We start from the raw sequence: 21,527 nt of genomic DNA on the forward strand, positions 1-21,527 counted from the left end.
ATGACTCAAATAGATGTTTTATGTTGCTAAACTTATTCAGATGATTGAACTCAGCTTAATAGCTAAACTTAACTGCTGCAATGATAATGCGATAAAAATGTAAAACTATTTCTGGGATCTTTGTGATTACTATCTGAAGATTGTCCTTTCTAACACGATGTTTAGCTAAGGATATCTTTTGAGCTGAGTGATCCAATGCAGGCCTCTGGCCTCCTCCTATCTTTAGTGGCACAGTCTCTGAATGGAGAGCCTAACTTTATCTGACCCTTCGTCATGAAAGCTGTTGGTATTTTTAGAGGGGTGGCTTGCAATAGAAGCAGCTGCAAAAGCATTTAATGCCTCCCTGCAAACCCTCCTTTCGGACCCTCCCTCCGTCACTCTGTAGCTGTCCGATAATGACAGAATCAGAGCTGTGGCCTGAGCGACACAGTCAGACAAAAAAAACGGTGGTCGTTTCCCCTTATGCCAACTCCAACCTTATGAGTGAAACAAATGAGAAACGACAGCTGCAAATTTGACCAACAAATCTGAATGGGATATTTAGTTATCGCCCTCATGTCGAAGCTAAAGTTACCTGACCGTGTGCTAGATGAGGACTAGAGCAACGAAGAAAGGGAACAAAAGCTTGGAAAAGGAGATAAACGTCATCTGAACACTAAAGAGGAAGCAGCGATTAGAGAGTGGTGAGTTTCCTCCTTTCTCAATTCTTCTTAATGTGGCTCCCTCCAGAGATGTTGGAACTGGAGTCAACAGGTAATCTCTATATCATGTTCCGCCCAGCCACTGAACCAGGTAAGTCCAATCTGGTTTAACCTGTGTAGATTGGTCTCACCTGGTTCAATTCAATTCAATTCAATTCAGTTTATTTATATAGCGCCAAATTCACAACACATGTCATCTCAAGGCACTTTACAGTTCAACCAGATCAAATTGATACAAAGTTTTCTATCCAAGGAAAACCAGTTGATTGCACTGACTCATTGACTCAAATACAATCCCCCACACTAAGCATGCTTGTAGCGACAGTGGAGAGGAAAAACTCCCTTTTAACAGGAAGAAACCTCCAGCAGAACCAGGCTCAGTGTGAGCGGCCATCTGCCGAGGCCGACTGGGGTTCAAGGAGACAGAAGCAGGCTGGCTGGGCAGAACAAATACATGACATAAAGATACAAGATTATTATTGACTCCAGTTCTCCCATCTCTGGACCTCCTTCTTTCTCAGTTACAGTTGTTTTTTACTGCATTCCTTTACAGAAATATTGCAATTGAATTGCCACGTATTTTTGCCAAATAAGACCTGAAATTTTTACCAAGTTCTTCTCAAAAATTTAGAATGAACTATCTTCTTTAAAACCTGCTGTTTGTCATTAGGAGATCAATTCATTTTTTAATTAGAAAATTCTGTAAAAATCTACCTAATTTGAGTTATCTTTGGGCACAGCTTACATACAGGATTTAGGCCTGACTGAGTTGTATAAGGAAGAGGCTGTAAATCATGTCACATTTACCATTTCTGTGAGTATTAAACATTTTGGATAATTACCTGAGATCTAATGAGAAGAGGGTTCACAATGCAATGGATTCTAAGGAGGTTCTATGGGCTTTTCAGTAACACATTACCACACATCCTCCACAATACCAAATAGCGGGCACATTGTTTATATTTGTGATGGAAGTAAGAACATCCCTCTCAAACAGCTGATTGGCGAATAGATGATGTTGGATCAATGTCCGTGTATCCTCACAGTTTCAATTGTTCTGAACTGTTCTGACACCAGACATATGCAGTTCTTTCAGTTCTGTTCTTCAGTAGACCTTCCAGAGAATCAAAGGCATGTTTTAATGTCTTTCCCATTTTTGTCAGAACACATTCACTCCTATACAATCTTAATCATTCTAAAAAACGAACTAATCCATCTTGTTTGGTTGATCTACATTTGTTTTAAATGTACTTTTAGCGTCACTAATAGTGCCTCCAGTTAGTCAAACTTTAACATTAAGTTGGTTTTTATTCTGAGTGAGTTTTATTCCATAATTGTTGTAAGCAAAGAAATATTTATTATAAATTCATATTTGTAAAAAATCGTGAAATGAAACTTAAATCTTAGTCGAAGGTTTCCAACGTGATTTTGTTTTTGTTCTTTCACATTTTACATTTTAAAGTCTTTTTTTCAATTTCTTTTAATATTTAATATTTTCAACTCAAATTTGTTCAAATTCTTTCAAATGTTTTTAACAGAATTTATGTTTTTTGAATTTTGTCATAAATTTTTCTTTTTCAAATTGGATTTTACATATTGAGATGTTTTCAAATAGTTTTACAGAACATATTCTCTTTACTTTAGAAAAGTTCAGTTTTATAAATGCAATTTATAAAACTCAAATTTTTTTCTATTTCTTTTAATATTTAATAGTTTTATTAATTTTTATTCTGTAAAATGTTTTTAACAGAATTTATGTTCTTTTTTTTCTTTTGTCATAAATTTCCCTTTTTCAAATTGGGTTTTACATATTGCAATATTTTAACAGAACATATTTTCTTTACTTTAGAAAAGTGCAGTTTGCAAAAAAATTCAAACTCAATTTAAAAAACTGAAATTTGAAAAAACATACCGTTAATTTAAAAAAAAGCTGAAAAACTGAAAAAGTAAAAAACAAATATTATAATTATTTTTCAAAGTAAATTCTGAGAAAACAGCAAAAACTCTCAACATTAGTTTTTTTAGGAATTTTTCCAAAGTTTAATTTCTAGATTGCTCTTTTTTGTTTTTTATACACAGAACGTGTAATTTAACAAAATCCACTGCATAGATGTGTGAAAGAAGTTCAAGGACACATTTTTTTTTAAACATTTCTGCTGTATTATGCTACTGCAATCAAAAAAGAATTTATATAAATTCATTAGGGATAAAAGATACAGCAGGAGTATTAACTTGTGGTCACCATAGAAACCATTCAACAATTTAGATTTCAGAGACAAAAAAAGTGTCTTATCTAGTGATTATGCAGATGATTACAATTATCTGATAAGACCTCTATCAGTAAGTTGTCCTTGTTTGTCATGCAGGTGTTTATCCCCACAGTCTTTTATACGTACTATGACACATGGGCTCCTGAGTCTTATTTTAGACTACTTTATAAATACACCATCAATGAGCTACAGCACCAACTGTGAGAGAACTCAGATCCAACTGCGTTTAGGTCAAGTCTAAGCCACTAAAACATGATGCAACCTAACACCGTTACTTCATGTCAAATTCACTTCATTTCTATATCGCCACTTCATAAGACATGTTAACAGAAAACATTCAACCAGAACTTACAGCCAGATTGGTTCAAAGTTTTCTCCATCCATCCATCCATCTTCTTCCGCTTATCCGGGGTCAGGTCACAGGGGTAGCAGCTTCAGTAGGAAGGCCCAGATGTCCCTCTGCCTAGCCACTCCATCTCCTCCGGGGTGAACCCCAAGACGCTCCCAGGCCAGCCAAGAAACATAGTCCCTCTAGCATGCAAACAGCTGGAAAACCAGCTGATTGCATCGACTCATTGCCTCGAAGGCAATCCCTCACACCAAGCTTGTGGTGACAGTGGATAGGAAAACTCCTTTTGAACAAGAAGAAACCCCCAGCAAAATCAGGCTCAGTGTGAGCGGCCATCTGCTGAGGCAGACTGGGGTTTGAAGAGACAGAAGCAGACATACAGAAAGAAGCAGAGATACAAAAGGTAACTGTCAACCAGCTCCAAAGGTGGCCCTGGCCAGACACACAGCCAGGCAGACAAGCTTCAAGCCTGCTCCCATTTCAGAGGATAAAAGAGAACAAATACAGTCAGTCACAGTCAGAGAAACAGGACTACACTGAAAAACAGGCCAAGCTTCAGCATGGTGTTGATAACTGCAGCAACGCTGATATTTCTCACCAGGATGGATTCACAGCCAAACAGGAACAGACCAGATGATGAGAAAAAGCAGGGAGATCATAGAGTTAGAGGTTTAACTAACAAATACAGCAGAATGGGAGAATAGAGATAGAAGGAAGCTGAATGATGAAAAATGGTCCCTATATCCTCCAGGAGTCTAAGCCTATAGCAGCATAACTATAGAGATAGCTCTAACTATAAGCTTTATCAAAAAGGAAAGTTTTAAGTCTGTCCTTAAAAGTAGACGGCGTATCTGCCTCACGGACTAAAACTGGTAGTTGGTTCCATAGAAGAGTAAAACGCTTAGGGTTGCATTTAAGGAATGAGAGGACAGTCAAAAACCCACAGCCACACTGATACTGGGAATTCCACAGTGTTGTCCTTTAGTAAAACATACTCTTCACCAACCTTACTAAGCTCGGTTGAATGGCTGCTATATTCTCACACATGACAAATGAGCAGAGTCCAAACAACCCGTAACATTACAAAGAAAATAAAGGATCTGCCTCCCATTCTACTTTTAGAAATTCTAGAAATTAAATCACCCTAATGGTGTTCCCTTAATTCCTACTGAATATTCACATCTTCCTAAAAGGATATTGTAATTGATTGGATCAAAGCAGCCCTGAGATCTAACAGGACAAGTATATATACAACTCTATAGAACCCCTCCAACAAGTTCATTATTGTATAAGTGGTGACACATTTGTTTAACAGCTATTTTCTTAAAAAATTTAGATTAGAAAGGATTGACGAAATCATCTGGGTCACGAAACATTTTTTAAGAAAAGGTTAAATTAAAGCTGCCATGAAAGCCTGGGGAACATACCCCTGTAACAGGGATAGGTTAATCACATCTTAATAGGAGGTGGGAAATCGGAGGGAATACTCCCTTAAATAACCTGGTTGGAACTGGATCTACTGACAAGTTGAAGGTTTAGATTTATACAATAGTTTTGCTAACTCTGAAAGTTGAACTGGATCAAAGCAGCTTAAGCCAGGTTCTTATTCTATAGTTACCTCAGATCCTGCCTCTCCTTTGAGAGGTAAACCAGTCATAGTTATAGGAGTGCTAATGATCTTAGTTTTAATGAAATCAATCTTATTTATGAAGAATTCCATAAAATCATTACTGCTAAGAGCAGGGGGAATTGATGGTTCAACAGAGCTATGGCTCTGGGTGAGTTTGGAGTTTATTAAACTGTGGGATTATTCTTATTCTCCTCTATTAATGAAGAGAAATATGCTGCTCTAGTTTTATATCTTTTACAGCATTAAACAGTTTTTCCAGACAAGAAAAGATTCCTGTAGATATGTAGAGGGCCAATTCCTCTCTAGTTTACTAGCAGCTCAATGTGAATAGCTCTGTATTAAACCAAGGTCCAGGCTTTCTACTTTTAGTTTTTCTTTTACAAAGGTGGCTACATTATCTAAGGCAGTACGCAGAAAACTAGCAACCCCAACAACAAAATCATCAACCTGTGATGAATATCTTATCTTTTGCCCTCTGCAGTATTGTTCAGTGATATAGAGGAGAGAGAAAGTGGAACAGATTATGTAAAATTCATAACTGCATTACCTGATACTATTGTGCTAAAGTAAGACCTTCTGTTTTGGGGGGAGAACTCTGTTAAAGTAAATGTGAAGGTTACTAAAATGTTCTCAGATAGGACAGGGCTGTGAAGAAATAATGTTACTCCTTTACATTCAATGCAATATGTCAGCAAAAGGTCAAAGGTATGAAGATGATTAGCTTAAATTAATGTCATCGCCTTCTTAAAATGTGTCAGCAGCTATATATTTCCTTAGTTCTTTTTTTCCTTTCTAAAGCACCTTTTAAGAAAAATTCTACATTTGGGAATTTGAGAGTGAAAAACTGTATAACCTTGAATATGCTTTCTTCACAAGACTATTTTCAACCAAAATGTTTGTTTTTCTATCTTACAGTTTCTCACTAAGGACAAGAAGCCTACTCTGGGACAAAAACTTGAAAAACAAAGCCACTCGTTAAAGTGCGAGAAAAGGTGATTATCATCATGGATATCCTCGGTGGGGCACCTCGTGTTTTGAGCTATCCACGCCCCGTTGTGGCACAGTGCGGAACAGATGTGACTCTCAGATGCCAAATTGGTGGAGATCCACCTCCAGATGTTATTTGGGAGCACAAAAATTTTCAAATTATCTCTGAGGGTCGATACAAGATATCAGAGGAGGGAAAAACTTACTTATTAAACATTTCTAGAGTTACTCAAGAAGATGCTGGTCAATATATTTGCAAGGCAAGAAACAGCATTGGGGAAACCTACGCAGCAGCATCACTCAAAGTGGAAGGAGAGCTTCTTGAAAATAATAGGGAAATTATACAATTAAAGGAAAATGGTGTAAATCAATGTGGAGACTTTGGGGAAAACCTAAATGGGTACATGGTAGAAAATGGTGCAAAAGATAGGGAAATGAATGGAGAGCACAAGTGGAAGGGTCAAGCAAACGAAGAACTAAAGGAGTTTGATTTACCATTAAATGAGAAGCCCAGGTTTCTCATTAAGCCTCTATCCCTACGTGTGGATTGTGGAGAGGATGCCACCTTTTCCTGCAAAATCTGGGGAACGCCTTTGCCTGAGGTGACTTGGGAGAAAGACGGGAAGAAGCTCAATGACATCTTTGAGAGCTCCCACTTTAATATGGGAAGTGAAGATGGAGGCTGGTTTCAGCTCAAGTTGTATAGGACACGCATGCCAGACAAAGGGGTCTACACCTGCAGGGCTACAAACTGCCATGGTGAGGCCTTGGCAGGAGCTGTTCTTCTTGTCGAGCCAATTCCACAGCGAGAAGAGAGTAAGATTTCTTCAAACAGTCACATCAGCAGTCAGAGGTCCCCCAAGCACAAAAGCGGACGGTTCAGTTTGTCAAAGCTTGCAGAGGAACCGCCCATCAACATATCAGAAGTCAAAAAGTTTGTAGTGGCAGAAGGGAAGCATGCCAAGTTTCGCTGCTTTGTGACGGGCAAGCCCAAACCCGAGATCATCTGGAAGAAAGATAGGGTTCCCTTAGAACCCGACAGGCGTCATTTGGTATTTGAGGACCGTGAAGGTTTCTACACGCTGAAGGTTCTCTACTGTAAAATGCAGGATACAGGGCTGTATGTATGTGCTGCATCAAATGCTCTTGGAAACACCCTGAGTGCTGTACACCTCACTGTGAAAGGTAAGAAAATATATTTTTTATCAAGTGTTGACATATATTCTAGGAGTTAAATAGGGAAGATGCAATGCATCTTAGGGACAATCAAAAAAGAAACATAATGATGCCATATACAATGGGTGCCGGTTCCATCATTAATTTAATGGATTTAAGATATAAGGTATCGTCCCAGTCTTGAAAAGAACCCCAACTTGGCAGGTAAGTATAGTCCAGGGATATTCAAATTCCATCCTTGATGTACAGTGTCCAGCAACATTTAGATGTGTCTCTACAACAATATCTAATTCAAATGGCTGAAGTATCTCATGTACATGCAGTTATGTTCTGCGGAGTACTTATAGTCATGTTATTTTATGATACACCTAAAAGGGGCAAGACATTGGACTCCCAGGACTGCAACTGAACAACCCTGGTCTACACAATTCAAAACATATGCAAAAGATTCATTTGAATGATGTTAAAGATATATTACAGGGATATTGGCCAGACAAGATATTCAGAAAAAAAGAAAAACATCAAAAAATCATGGACAAAAGTATGCACAAAAGAGAAACATTTGTTTCTTTGTCCTTTATACATATCTGGGACCGAGTCATGGTTGCAGCAGTCTCAGTAGAGACTCTCAGACTTTCCTCTCCATAGACTATCCAAGTGACATAACCTTCCAAACATGCCCTGGGCTGTCCTCGGAGTGGGAGGCTTCCAAGGGGCAATCAAAACATATATCAGAGCCACTTCTTGATGTGGAGGAGAAGCAGCTCGACTCTGGGCCTATCCTGGCCACACTCCGGAGAGAGTGTCCAGACACCCTGTGGAAAAGCTTGTTTTAGTCACTTATAACCGCGATCTTATTCTTTCGGGCATTACCTAGTTTTCAAGACCATAGGTGGGGCAGGAACATAGACCAACCGGTAAATAGAGAGCTTTGTCTTTTGGCTAACCTCCCTCTTCATCACAAAAGACTTTTGCAGCGGCTGCCCCTATAATAATAAATCCCATATCTAAGCTTGATATCTAAAGCATAAGTCATTTACTTAAGACAGAGGACCTGGGTTTGGATTCTGGTTGGGTCAGGAAGGGAATCAGGCATCTAAACGCGGCCAAGTCTATGAGCAAGTTATAATAATTTTCTGTGGCGATCCCTCCGTAAGGGATAAGCGCATGTCATTGTTGAAAGTATATGTTGTGACACGATTTTACTGCCCTAGTGTAAACTAAAATAATGTCAAATGATAAGTGGTAATGTAGCCAAATAAAGATATACATAAAAAAAAAAACATTTAAATTATGAAATTCTGCTTACAACTTTCTATCTTCCTCAGGGCCAGCTGTGCGTTTCAGACGCCCGTTAAAAGACCTTGAAGTAAAGGAAAGGGATGTTGCCGTGCTGGAGTGTGAGGTACCGGATGAGACAATCCCCGCTGCTTGGTACCTAGAGGACCAGAGGCTAATGCCAAGCAGTAAATATGGAATGGAGCAGAGAGGAACCAGGCGACGACTCACCATCCATGATGTTGGAATGGATGACGATGGGGTTTACCTTTGTGAGATGCCAGATGGAGGAAAGACCATTGCTGAGCTAGCAGTTAAAGGTAGATTGTGTGTAGTGGTTTTAAGCTTATTTAAAGCGTATTAAGAAATACATATAAAATGTATAGAATTTACAAAGAAATGCAAATAAAATATTTTCATACGGCAGGCACAATTGTCCGCAAACTACCTCGGAAGATGGAAGTGCTAGAAGGTGAGAACGCTGCGTTCTGTGTCGAGGTTGAGAATGACGACATGGAGATCCACTGGTTCAAAGATGGCTTGAAGCTACACGAGACACACCAGACAATCCTCAAGTCTTTCGGCAAGACTCACGTCCTAGTCTTTGTCAACGTGGCCCATCATGACTCGGGGGTTGTTACATTTGTTGCAGGAAGATCTAAAAGCTCATTACGTCTCAAAGTCAAAGGTACAGTTAAGACTTTCAGTCTACTCTTGGAAGAAAATGATAGGGAAATGAAAGGGAAAATCAAGTACATAGTACAAGTTAAAAATCAACTAACTGTTGCTATTCATTTGTCTAAATATTGTGCCATCTATATTGTCTCTAAGTCTTCTGCTAATGCAAAAACTATTATTATACTGCAACTGTTTTTCCTCAGCAACAAGACACTGCCCTCCAATCTGCCCTGTGGGTGTCAAAATGAACACAGAAAGACCCAACAGTGCTTATCTTACCTGGTCGCCTGCACCCAACAGTCAGACCACCACACGTTCTATGTTCGTCCTAGAGATGCAAGAGCTTGGTTCTCAGAAGTGGCAGAAATGCTTCACCTCAGAGACTGCCACCTCAGCGGAAATCTCAGGTGACAGCATTCCATGTGAAGGGGACTATCGTTTTCGTGTCTGTTGCATCAATAAGTACGGACGCAGTGGTCACGTAGAGTTCCCCAAAGTGGTCCACCTCGGTGAGCAGAAATCTTAAAAGTAGAATCAAATACTCAGAAGCAGTAGTTTTAATATGTTTAGATAAAAAAAAAACATGGTATGGTTGATGCATTTCTTTTTATTTTAGTCCCAGGACCCAAGATACACAAGCCTCTCCAAGGCTGTGAGGTTATGGAGGGTGAGGATGCTCACTTCTCCATTGAACTCTCTGCACCAATGGTTGGCACCTGGTTTCTAAACAGCTCCCAGCTGCAGCATGGTGGAAGATATTCAGTGCAGCAGAATCAAACAAAGCACTCCTTGGTGATCCATGGAACTGGAGCAGCTGACGACACAGCAGAGGTCACATTTATTGCCAATGGAGTGAGGGATTCAGCTATCCTGAAGGTTAAATGTAGGTGGAGAAAAGGTGCAATACTCATCCATGCTGTTGGATCCTTTTTCATGCTTTTTTTTTTTTTTTTGCAGCCGCAGTGTTCAAATTCATCCCTCTGTCTGAGTTGGACAGCTATAAGAGAGTGGAAACCGGGGATGCCATTGTGCTCTACTGTGAGGTTAACCATCCCTTTGCTAAAGTATCCTGGTTCAAAGACAATGAAGAACTCCAGGTGAGCAATGAGCTGAACATCCAATCAGATGGTAATATGAGAAGAATTGTGATCCAGTCTGCTGAAGCATCTCACTCTGGAGTTTATACGTGTCAAACTTCGGGGGACGTGATTAAATTCAATGTGGATGTCGAAGGTTATTTACTTTCTAACAAATATATTTAAGAAAAATACATCACCTTTTCTTCCAGCAGGCTGCAATAACTGATTTATACATCTCATTTAATTCAGGACCTCCAGTAGAGTTCAGTCCAGTGTCAGAGGAAGAGCTCCATAAGAACAGTATGGAGCTGGATCCAGTGGTTCTGCTTTGCCACGTCTCCAGAGATGATGCCGAAGTTTTTTGGTAAGACAATGAAAACTTTGAAAATTCAAATAAAACAATCCCAGCTCCTATTCTGTGTTTTGCATGATGAAATATCTTACAAATGCAATCTAAAAATAATAAGTCTGATTGTTCTTTGGGTACAATACCAATATTCCTAGATGTACCAAATTTAATAGTTTTTTGTGTCATTTTAGCCAATTTCTTACTGCATAGAAATAGCCTTTTTTTCCACAGATATCTAGTGCTGTATTATGTTGTAGCAATCTTTTAGCTATTTAGCAAACATACAATGACCACATACCACAACATTAATTGCAAGATGGCTAAAGAACAAATTCAATTTAATAAACATCACAAAGTTCTTATATTGGTTCCATAAAACATGTAGACAAAGCTGAAAGGTTGTGAGCAAGCAAGGCATACATATCAAATTCAAGTTTACCAGTCCTGAGGGGCAGAGTGGACCAGAATTTCATAAATATTTTTTGAGAATCTTTACTTGGCTTCTACTATCATATGCTTGAGTCGCAAAATTAACAGAAATGATTTAAGGAAGCTTAACAAGCAAATAAAGAAGGCTGGCTTTGTTCTGGAAACTCATCTAGAGCCTCTGGAGATGATTTATCAAAGTAAAACTCTTTAGAAAACAACAACAGAGTTTTTTTAATCAAAGACCCCTCCAGATCAACTGCAAGGCAGGCCTCTACAGAAGCTCTACAGCCTGCAGCTATCAACATCTATAACAGTTCATTTAACATCCATCTAAATGTAAGTAGTCTTCAACCAATTGCATGTGTGATACATCATTTGAAAGCTAACACCTTCTAGTTATGTCAATAGAAATGAAAATAGTGTGACTAAAGCACAGCCTAAACTGCATTAGTTCAAACATGACTTAAAGTTGTTGTTTTTTTCTTTTCGAAAATAATAGGTCTTTTTGAACAGCAGTAACAAAGACATGCTTAACAATAGACAGGTGTCTTTGTATTACATTTATTCTGCATTATGTCAACAACAACTTTAGGAAATTTCAGAACAGTTCAGAGCTATGAGACATTTAATTAAAGTCATCAACATCTCCAAACACCTCAAAATGTGCCAAATTATTCCAAATTGTGCTTATTGCTTTTACACAACAATTGTAACCCAAAAATCACACTGAAGCATTTTGATGGCCACCAAATATTTTTGAAGCAATTTTTTCCCCTTTTTCTAAGTTTCCATCTAATTATCTGACAGTGTGCAATGACCCAGTGTTTGACCTGATCGTGGGCTTTTACGAACCTTGATCCAGCAGGGTCAGCATTATTATTATAAATTAGCCATGCCTAGCCCTTGTTTTAAAGGTAATTTGATTCGCTAGAGAGCCCAGCATTGCGTGTGGACTTAACCAATAGCAGCCGGGTTTTATGAGCCATAATACGAGGGGAATCATTTGTAAAGAAAGCAGCTGAGAGGGAGCACTTGTGACACCTTGAGGGCTGTCCCGGGGTCAAATCTCAAAAATAAATTGGCGGGTACAATTTTGTTTTGTAGGCTGAAAGGTGAGGAAAACAAACATAAATGTTTGGGGAATCAAAGGTAAATAGCGAGACGGTTAGCATTAGCTATAAGGATCAAACTTTTCTTATGGTAAAAAATTTACTTTGTGGTGATTTTCTCATCATGGAATGTTTTTATTATGAAAATACTGCATACATTTCTATCTGTGGAACCTTACAGACAAATGTAATATAAACAACCTTAGATTGGCATCAGGATCTCTTTAAAAGTAGGATGCAGAAGGTGTATTTTAAAAATCCTGATTTAACATGCTGCAATATCTTTATGAATAGTGCTTTGGTGCTCATGGTTTCCATAAAACAGTCTTGGCAGTTGAATTATGGAGAATCTAAGCTTTCTAAAGATGTATATCATGTCTATATTGGTAAAAGTTTAAGAAAAGAAATTTTGTAAATTGTGATGTTAAAAAAAAAATGAAGACGACTTAATGCAGGACTTTCCAGATGACAAAGTCAAAGCCTATGTCGAAGAGGTTAACAGGAGTCAAGATCCGAAAAGGTACAATATGGAAATCCGAGTTGAAGTCAGGAGGCAGATCCAGGTTCAGCTCACAGGCAGAAACCAGCAGGAGTCAGAAGACAGACCAGGCAAACAGATCAAAAAACAGGAACAGGCAGGCTAAAAGGTCCGGAGGCAGAACTGGTCAGGATCAGGTATCAGAACAAAATTCAGTCTTTAAAAGAGAAACAGCGAAAAAAAAAAAAAGAAAATCTGCACCATAAAAACACATATTAGGGAAATAATAAAACGAGAGTAAGAGAAAAATAAGTAAATCTGTAGCAGTAAAATCTGAGGAGACAGTGAAGTTAATCGTGAAACCATTTATTACCATTTTTTTTTCACAAAGTTTCATTTACAAGCCAGGCCCTTTGCTTGCAACAGTAACAGAACAAAATTTACTCCACAGTTTTGAATCTGAGACAAAATCAATTTAAACACACTTGTAGCCAATCATTTCAACAATTGCCTTTGTAATCCAGAACAGTAAGATTTATTTTTTGTTATTTGATTTCTGACTGTGAAAGAAAAATGTGTGTCACTTTTGTAGAATCTCTGTGATAAATAAAATTTCAATTGCTTTTATCAGGTACAAAGATGGCTGCGAGATCCAGGCGAGTGACAACATTACGGTCCAGAAAGAAGGCACCATGAGGAGGCTAATAATCCGCTCTGCAGAAGCGTCAGATGCTGGAAGTTATGTCTGCAAGTCTGGAAGCAACAGCATTGAGTTTATAGTCAATATAAGAGGTATGGCAACCTCTACAGGTTGAGATAATGTTAAAATATTTCCCCGCCACACAAATAAGACTGGATAAAAAATAGGATTTGTACCAATTTCTTGTACTTCACCCCTAACCCTAGAGCCTCCAGTGATGATTGTTGAACCTAAAGATGATATCGTGATGACATACTATGTATCAGAGGAGATTAACTTGCAATGCGAATTATCTCGGACCAACGGAAAGGTTAATTGGTTTAAGGATGGTGAGGAGGTGCAGGAAAGCGACAACATCCAGCTAAAATCTGAGGGTCCTTACAGGAGGCTGACCATTCCCTGTGGCTCTGCCATGGATAGTGGAGAGTATGTATGTGAAACAGATGGAGACTCTGTCTTCTACCTGATAACTGTTACAGGTAAAGCAGTGACTAATCATATACCTATGAGATTTTTTTTTTCCAATTCATTCTAAATATCTCTTTCCCTTTTTCAGAGCCACCTGTGAGAATTCTCTCTCCAGGTGAATCGGAGGTGGAACTCACCCATGTTGCACCAGCGAGGCTTGAGTTGTGTTGTGAAATCTCTCAGGCAGATGCTCTGGTTCGATGGTACAAAGACAGTTTGGAGGTAGAAGAGAGCCCAAATTTGATATTGGAGGTAGATGGGGCTCAAAGGCGACTAGTTATACCTTTAACAACTGTGGATGACACAGGGGAGTATATTTGTGACACTGAAAATGACTCAGTGGCATTTCTTGTTAATGTCACAGGTATGTATCTTGATACTTAACCAAAATAGTTTCTACCACCAAAGTGATTACTTTCAAATTTCTTTAATTTTTATTTTCACTTAGAGCCCCCTGTGACACTCAGTCGACTCAAAAACACGCCGGACAGACTTGAAGGTTTTGCTGGCAAACCAATTGTTCTTGAGATAGAGGTGTCACGTCCTACAGCAGAGGTCAAGTGGCTGCTTGATGGCAAAAAAATAGAGCAGAGTAGTGATATCACTATTGTAGAGGATGGGCTATTTCGCCGTTTGATCATCAATTCTCCCACTCCGGAAGATTCTGGGAAATACACCTGTGACGCTCTAGATGATCAAATAGATTTCCAGGTGAAAGTTTCAGGTGAGAAGAAAAACCTGACTGTTTTCTAGCTGGTGAATAATGTTTAAATGACTGCATGGTTATTCTATCCTCACAGAGCCACCCGTGAAGATCTTGAGAAAGTCTGAGATTAGGACAGATCTAAAGTTCCTAGTTTCAGATGACATCGAGCTAGAGTGTGAGCTCTCTCGAGCCAACGGCAATGCCAAATGGTACAAAGATGGCTGTCGAGTTCAGGATGATGAAAGGTTCTGCAAAGAGGAAGAAGGTGCATTCCGGTCATTGGTAATCCTTAACGCGGAACTCAAGGATTCAGGAGAATACTTCCTAGATGTTGGGGATGACAATATCAGCTTCCAGGTCACAGTTGAAGGTAAAACTGAAATAGGCATTACCTTATTATAAATTATTTGTTTTCAAAAAGTCTCAAATACGAAAATGTTTTTTTTTACTCTTAGAGCCTCCAGTGAAGATTGTAGGAAACTCCTATGACCCTGACTACCAAGAACTAATGGCAGGTGATGACCTGATACTGGCCTGTGAGGTGTCCCGTGCTAATGCCCCTGTCCAGTGGTATTGTAATGACAGGCCTCTCACCAGCGATTCCCGTACCTTCATTGAAAGCTACGGAACTCTGAGAAAACTTATTATCTCAAACATCGAGACCTCAGATTCTGGAAAGTATGTCTGTGATGCAGTGACTGACAAGATGATAAACGTTATACGAATACAAGGTAAAAACTAAAAGGCATGGTGAACAGTACTTTTGAGAGTGGCAAGAATATTTGAAATGATACAATTTGTTTATGTCCCAACAAAGAACCTCCAGTTACTTTTGTAAACAAAGAAGATGACGTTGTGTTGACGGGTTATGAGGCCGAAAGTGTGATTTTGACAAGCTATGTGTCTAAAGAAAGTGCGGTTGTGCGCTGGCTCAAAGACTGGACACCAGTTGAAGGTGAACGCTTTCGAGAAATTATGGAGGGCCATAAACGTAGTCTCATCATTCAGCCTTTGAGGCGTTCCGATGCTGGTGAATACACCTGTGATGTCAACACTGACCAAATGCACTTCAGTCTATTAGTGAAAGGTAGCAATCAGTAATTCCAAAAGAATTTTATGGCAATCTCAGTTTGATCTAAAAGCCAATAAAGAATAATATTTTTTTTATTCCAGAAATGAGAATAAAATTTGTGCGACCCCTCGAAGACACTGTGGCTCATGCTGATGGTATGGTAACCCTACGCTGTGAGGTTTGCAAACCAAAAGCAGATGTTCAATGGCTCAAGAATGGTGTGGAGGTGGTTGGAAGCAGGAGATTCTCCATTCGAGCAGATGGTGTTGAGCGAAGCTTGACCATCCACCGTTTAACCCAAGAGGATGCAGGACAGTATGCTTGTGAATCCAGGGATGATCGGACCGTTGCAATGCTAAGAGTGGAGAGTAAGCATCTGAAAGAAAGCTTCATTCTTTTCCAAATGGGCTAGCCCTTCATTCACTGCTTTTGTTTTTTCCAGTGCCTCGAGTTGTGGAGTTTCTCACCGAACTTCACAACACAACTGTGCTAGAGGGAGAAGATGCCACCTTTAAATGTGTTGTGTCTCCTGAGGATGTTCACTTGATATGGCTCATGGACAATGAGCCGATAACTTTAGGGGAGCGCTTCCAAGTGAGTCGAAATGGCCTGTGTCACACCTTGGTTATTAAGAAATGCCAAATGATAGACTGCTCCAAGATTGCAGCAGAAGCTGAAGGAAAAATCAGCAAGGCCAGTCTCAAAGTTCAGGGTAAGACCAACCCCCAGATATCGCATCCTCCATGTTTGCTCCACTATTGAAATCTTACGTCAACTCTGTTGTCTTAAATAATGAGAACAGTTGGAGATTCTCCAAAATCCTACCATCCACTGACCTGTTCTCCATCCTTCACAGTCAAAATATGGACCAACTCCAATTTTCTGTTCTGCGTTGACGTGCCTGGTTCTGCCCAGACCTCTTGTGCATGCTCTCTTCGGGCTTCGGATGTAGTAGGCGTAGCATTTCACAGTCTCACAGAGACATTCTGCAATGGAGCTGACATGTATAGGAGCGGAGGATGTGAAATCTGAATGTAGAAAGAACACTTATGCAGGATTCTGATAAAAGTTCAAATGGGTTTGAGTTATGGTTCTCCTCATAATGTTTTAGAAGCTCAGGTCATGTTCACCAGGAAAATGGAAGCTGTTACAGCAGAGGAGTTTGGGGAGGCTACCCTGGAGACAGAAATCAGCCTGGAGACAGGTGAGGTCCAGTGGATGAGGCAAGGCGTGGTCATCCAGTCTGGTCCTCGACATACCCTGGGACAAAACGGCTTTAGAAGAAGCCTCACGATACACAACCTGACCCTATCGGACCGAGGAACTTACCGCTGTGAGACCCTACATGACAGGACACAGGTCAAACTCAATGTAGAACGTAAGTGGTTACTTTGTGTAAAAACCAAACTCCCATTCCATATACTAACCTACCCTATATTTGTTTGAAAAGCTTACATGATTATAGTTATAAACTGAAGCATGATCTTAAATTAAAATTATAATCCAAGTGAAATCTATAACTATTAGACATGCAGCTGTTACGTATGTTTAACAGTCACTGATAGAAAGATGAAGCCAAAGATAAAAGGAGAAAGGTTTTCTCTTCATGATTATCCACTTTGAATTGATATTGACTGCAGCTCTTAGCGTCTTATCACACATAACTGTAGCTGCTTTTACAGATTGTCACAGAGCAAAAGATACTAAGAATAGCTCAGCTAGACTTGAAGTGTGAAAATTGAGCTGAATATTGTGACACTGTGACAACAGGCTGTCTTTGACAAGCTAAGTACTTCTGTTAGGGTTGTCATAACATCAATTCAAAGCCCTAGTTATCATATTTATACCCAAACAATTGGAGACATCATTCCAACCTCCTCTTCCCTTCTTGAATGCAGCACGAAAGATCTCCATACGCAAAGGCCTAACAGATCAAGAGACCTTTGAACGGGAAACTGCCTCCTTTGAGGTGGAGGTCTCCCACACAGATGTGGAAGGAATCTGGCAGAAAGATGGCATCCGTGTAAAACCAAGCAACCAGTTTAGGGTGAGCATCAATGGGCCGGTCCATAGCCTTACCTTGACAAACTTAACTCTGGAGGACACGGGCACCATTGTATTTACAGCAGAAGGGGTGCGCTCAACTGCAAGGCTCACAGTCAAAGGTAAATACAAGCCAGAACTTTGACTTGACTTGCTCAAAATTGCTAAAAGTATGTATTGGAGTTATTTAAGTCCAATGCTGATGGGTTAAACATACTGACAACCGACAGAGACACCTGTGGCTATCCTGAAACCCCTGGTGGATGTCCATGTGGAGGAAGAATTCCCAGTCACTTTAGAGTGTGAATTCTCCAGACAAAACGTTGAAGTCAGATGGCTTAAGGTAAAGAAAATAAAATAATGATTCAGCATCATTAACTCTTATGGTTTAAGCCAGTGGTTCCCAAAGTGGGGGCCACATATTAAGTCTAGATTCTACCAAAAGGGCAGATGCATAATGAATATCCATACAAGCAGAATTTATTTAAAACACTCCTGTTAACTACTCCCCACAAGCATTTTAAACAGTTTATGCATGCAGATTCAATACCATGAGGTCCCAACATATCACACGCATGAATGCATCCTCCTTCTCTACACTTTAAGCTTAATTGTCCTATATAAAAGTATTTTTTCCAGCAATAAGGCAGCTTTATGCTAGTTTACATTAAAATCATTCCTCTGAAATTTGGTTTTAGCCCAGCCTTTCTGCTGAATAGCTGCGAGGCACCACACATCTTAAGGAGAACTTTCTGTGTTTACAACAGTGCTAATTTCAAAAGGCCTGACTCTAAAATTACTTATTGCTGCTTTGACCACCTTTTAACTCTTTTGGTGAACAGCGATTAGCCTGAATGTGCTTTGGTAAAGTTACTAGGTGAACATAGGAAAAAAAAAGAGATTAGGATTTTTCTTTCTCAGGTTGGTTCCACTCTCTTAGTGACACAATTATACACAAGTGCAAAGAAACATGTCCACACATGAGTGGGAGCGAATCTATAGGCCATAAAAGGCAAGAGAAAGAACATATTCATGCTTGCTTTATTGGTGGCCTCATGGTATTGAATCGGCACATATAAAAAGTTCAACATGCGCATAGACAGTAGTTTACATAGCTGCTGGTAGGATTATTTTATTTTTCGTTTGTGGTTTTGGAAGAATTCAGACTTCATAGCAACTTGGAAACCAAAGGAAGACCAGTTTGGAAAGCAATGGTTTAAAGGTAGATAAAGGAAAACATGTTAGTTTCTTTTATTCCTCTGTAACTTAGAATGGGACTGAGCTGAAGCCAGGGAAGAACCTCAGGATTTACTCAATGGGACGAAAGCGGTTCTGCCAGATACTTCAGTGCTCCATTGCTGACTCTGGTTCCTACACATGTGACACAGGCGATATAAGCACCGTGTGCTCACTAGAGGTTTACGGTAACTTTCCAACCACACTTTCATACTTTATGTAATCATTTCAATCTTTTTCTTGGACATATTCTTCAATTAAGCATCTTGATTTTCAGCATTAAATGTCTCCATCTAGTGGTCATTATTTTCATTTCATCACAACCTTTAGAGCATGAGCTGGAGATACTACAGGATCTTGAGGACCTCTACATCCAGGAAGACCAGAATGCTGTGTTCATGTGTGAGGTCTCTCTGGAGGACGTGACCGGGGAGTGGTTCAGAGATGGTCACAAGATCAGACCCAGCAGCACCATAAAAATCCGCAACGAAGGTCAGAAATGGACCAAGTTATATTTTGACAAATTTATTTTTTTTTATCCTTAAAATCTCACCAGCTGATTTTAAAAAAAAAAATGTATCAACTTCCAGGGACCAAACACTTCCTGCTGATGTGTAACGTTAAAGTTGAAGATGCAGGAGAAATCCGTTTTGTCGCAAGAGATGTGGAATCAACAGCTTACCTTGAGGTAGAAGGTGAGTTTTTTTTTTGTTTTTTTTATTCTTCCTATGTGTTACTAACTTTATTTACTTTACTATGCAAGGAATCTTTTTTCATTGATTTTACTGAGAAAACAGTGTTTGTAAATGGAAAATTTTAATTCAAAAGCAATCCAGAACTGAAATGCTGAAAACATATCAATCTAAACTTAGTCTAACTTTCTCAGATTATATATTTTTTTAAATGTACGTTTTTTTTTAAATTCTTTTCACATTTTACTTTTTTCAAATGCCTTTTTTTTTACAGAGTATATATTTTCTAATTTTATTTAATACATATACATTATGAAGTACTCTTCTAGTTGCAAAATTAGCCTCATTTATTAATAAATTGACAGAATTATCAGTGAGATACTTTATTAAACATTTATTTTATATGTGTTTTATTATGTATATTCCATATATAAGTTGCGTAAAGGATAAAAATAACATAAAATAATAAACATATTTTTCTTGTCTGTCTGAACAAAGTTACACTCAAAACACACCTGAATTGCATTCTTTTCAAATTTCCATTTACAAAATGCGTTCTTAACAAGAATAATGGAACTAAATTCACTCCATATTTCCATCCCTTCAAACCTTCCTAATTTTTAATAAACCTTCTACGATTTCCAGAACTCCCAGTTTCTATAGTGAAACCACTACGAGACAGAACGGCCCTGGAGAAACATCGCGTTATCCTGGAATGCACCGTCTCCTCCCCGCGCTGTGATGCAACCTGGTACAAAGGCAAACAGGAACTGGAACCTTCAGAACGGATGGAGATCATAGCAGAAGGCTGTTCCCATAAGCTGGTGATCAACCAGGTTGTTGTGGAGGATGAGGGCACTTACAGTATTCAGGTTGGGGAGCATACATCCAAAGCCAAACTTCTGGTTGAAGGTAAGCTGAATGGAAAAGTAAAGTAAAGTAGAAGTAAAACCTCATGCCAACCAATCCTTTCTGTCTTTCTAAAACCCTGATGATGCTTCACGGCGCCGCAGCCCAGGCCCTGGTGATGCTGAAAGAACTTGAGGACGTGGAGGTGATGGAGCCAGAGGCGGCAACTTTTCAGTGCGAAGTCTCCGTTGCCATCAACAAGCCTCCTGTTTGGACTTTAAACGGAGAGACCCTGCAGTCGGGCCCTTCAGTCCGTCTGGAAGACCAGGGGACGGTCCACAAGCTCACTCTGAGGGACACTTGTGTGGACATGAGTGGGACAGTCAGGTTCACCCTGGGCAAGGCCAAGAGCAGCGCCACGTTTACAGTTATGGGAAAGTAGAATCAGGAAAGAGGCAGAAAGCTCTAAAATCTATACTCCTTTATTTATTCCCTCCATGTTTTGGTCTGAAGATGTTAGGCTAGACGGAACGGACAGTTTAGTTGGTGGAGATATAATTACTGTGTAGATATGATTACATTTTTATGATCAGTATTTTCACATATTTACAATGAATTATTGCATTTAGATAAAAATGTAATAAATACAACTAATTGGATGGTGAAACTCAACATAACATGGCTTTCATTTTGTACCAGCTGCTGTGAACGACCCAGAGATGGATTTAAGAAATCTGGGGCCCAAGGTGGAGGCAGGCATGGGCGACGAATTAACAAAAACAACTTTTTCTTGTTGTTTTTGTATTTCTCTCCGTTTTGCCCTTGCATTTATTTCTCTTCATGTCAATTTTCTTGTCTTGATCTTCATTTTTTATTTGTCTTTTGTCCCTGAAACTTTATTTTGCAAGTCTTGAGAAGAACCATATCCACATAACCTGTTAACTGGCTTCACAAAAACTCCCCAAAATAGCTTAAGAAACCGAAATTAAAAGGCTTTAACCATTTGGAAGGTCCAACCTGCCATAAAACGTTTAAAAAAGGGGGAAAAAGGCCTTGTTGTGGCAGATTTGGAGGCCCCACATACTCTCCATGGACAAGATGTGGCCGGTAACTGATTTAAAAACCCAGCATTTAAAGGTTTCCTGGAAATTTAACATGGAACCAACAAAAGTATCAAAACAGGCGTTAATGTCCTCTTTTGCTGCAAACAAGAAGCTTTCTGCTTCCTTCTTTTCTCTTTTTTAGCAC

At 39.3% G+C, this 21,527-nt stretch overlaps 1 protein-coding gene across 1 annotated transcript; it reads left to right on the plus strand.

Moving 5' to 3' along the window:
* Positions 1-345: 345 nt before the first annotated feature.
* On the plus strand, positions 346-20,951 carry obsl1a (obscurin like cytoskeletal adaptor 1a). Its single transcript, XM_038280936.1, has 25 exons — positions 346-683; positions 5,866-7,122; positions 8,442-8,711; positions 8,819-9,079; positions 9,273-9,578; positions 9,686-9,952; positions 10,027-10,302; positions 10,398-10,512; positions 13,145-13,305; positions 13,420-13,692; positions 13,770-14,045; positions 14,130-14,405; positions 14,482-14,757; positions 14,843-15,118; positions 15,205-15,474; positions 15,561-15,827; positions 15,902-16,171; positions 16,571-16,837; positions 17,358-17,624; positions 17,733-17,845; positions 18,773-18,926; positions 19,069-19,230; positions 19,329-19,433; positions 20,076-20,342; positions 20,444-20,951. The coding sequence occupies exons 2-25, from the start codon at positions 5,955-5,957 to the stop codon at positions 20,719-20,721; spliced, it is 6,621 nt and encodes a 2,206-aa protein (XP_038136864.1). The 5' UTR covers positions 346-683; positions 5,866-5,954; the 3' UTR covers positions 20,722-20,951.
* Positions 20,952-21,527: the final 576 nt, after the last annotated feature.

The sequence above is a fragment of the Cyprinodon tularosa genome, unplaced genomic scaffold (assembly GCF_016077235.1).
Source record: "Cyprinodon tularosa strain WSP-4 unplaced genomic scaffold, ASM1607723v1 ctg166, whole genome shotgun sequence".
NCBI lineage: Eukaryota > Metazoa > Chordata > Actinopteri > Cyprinodontiformes > Cyprinodontidae > Cyprinodon > Cyprinodon tularosa.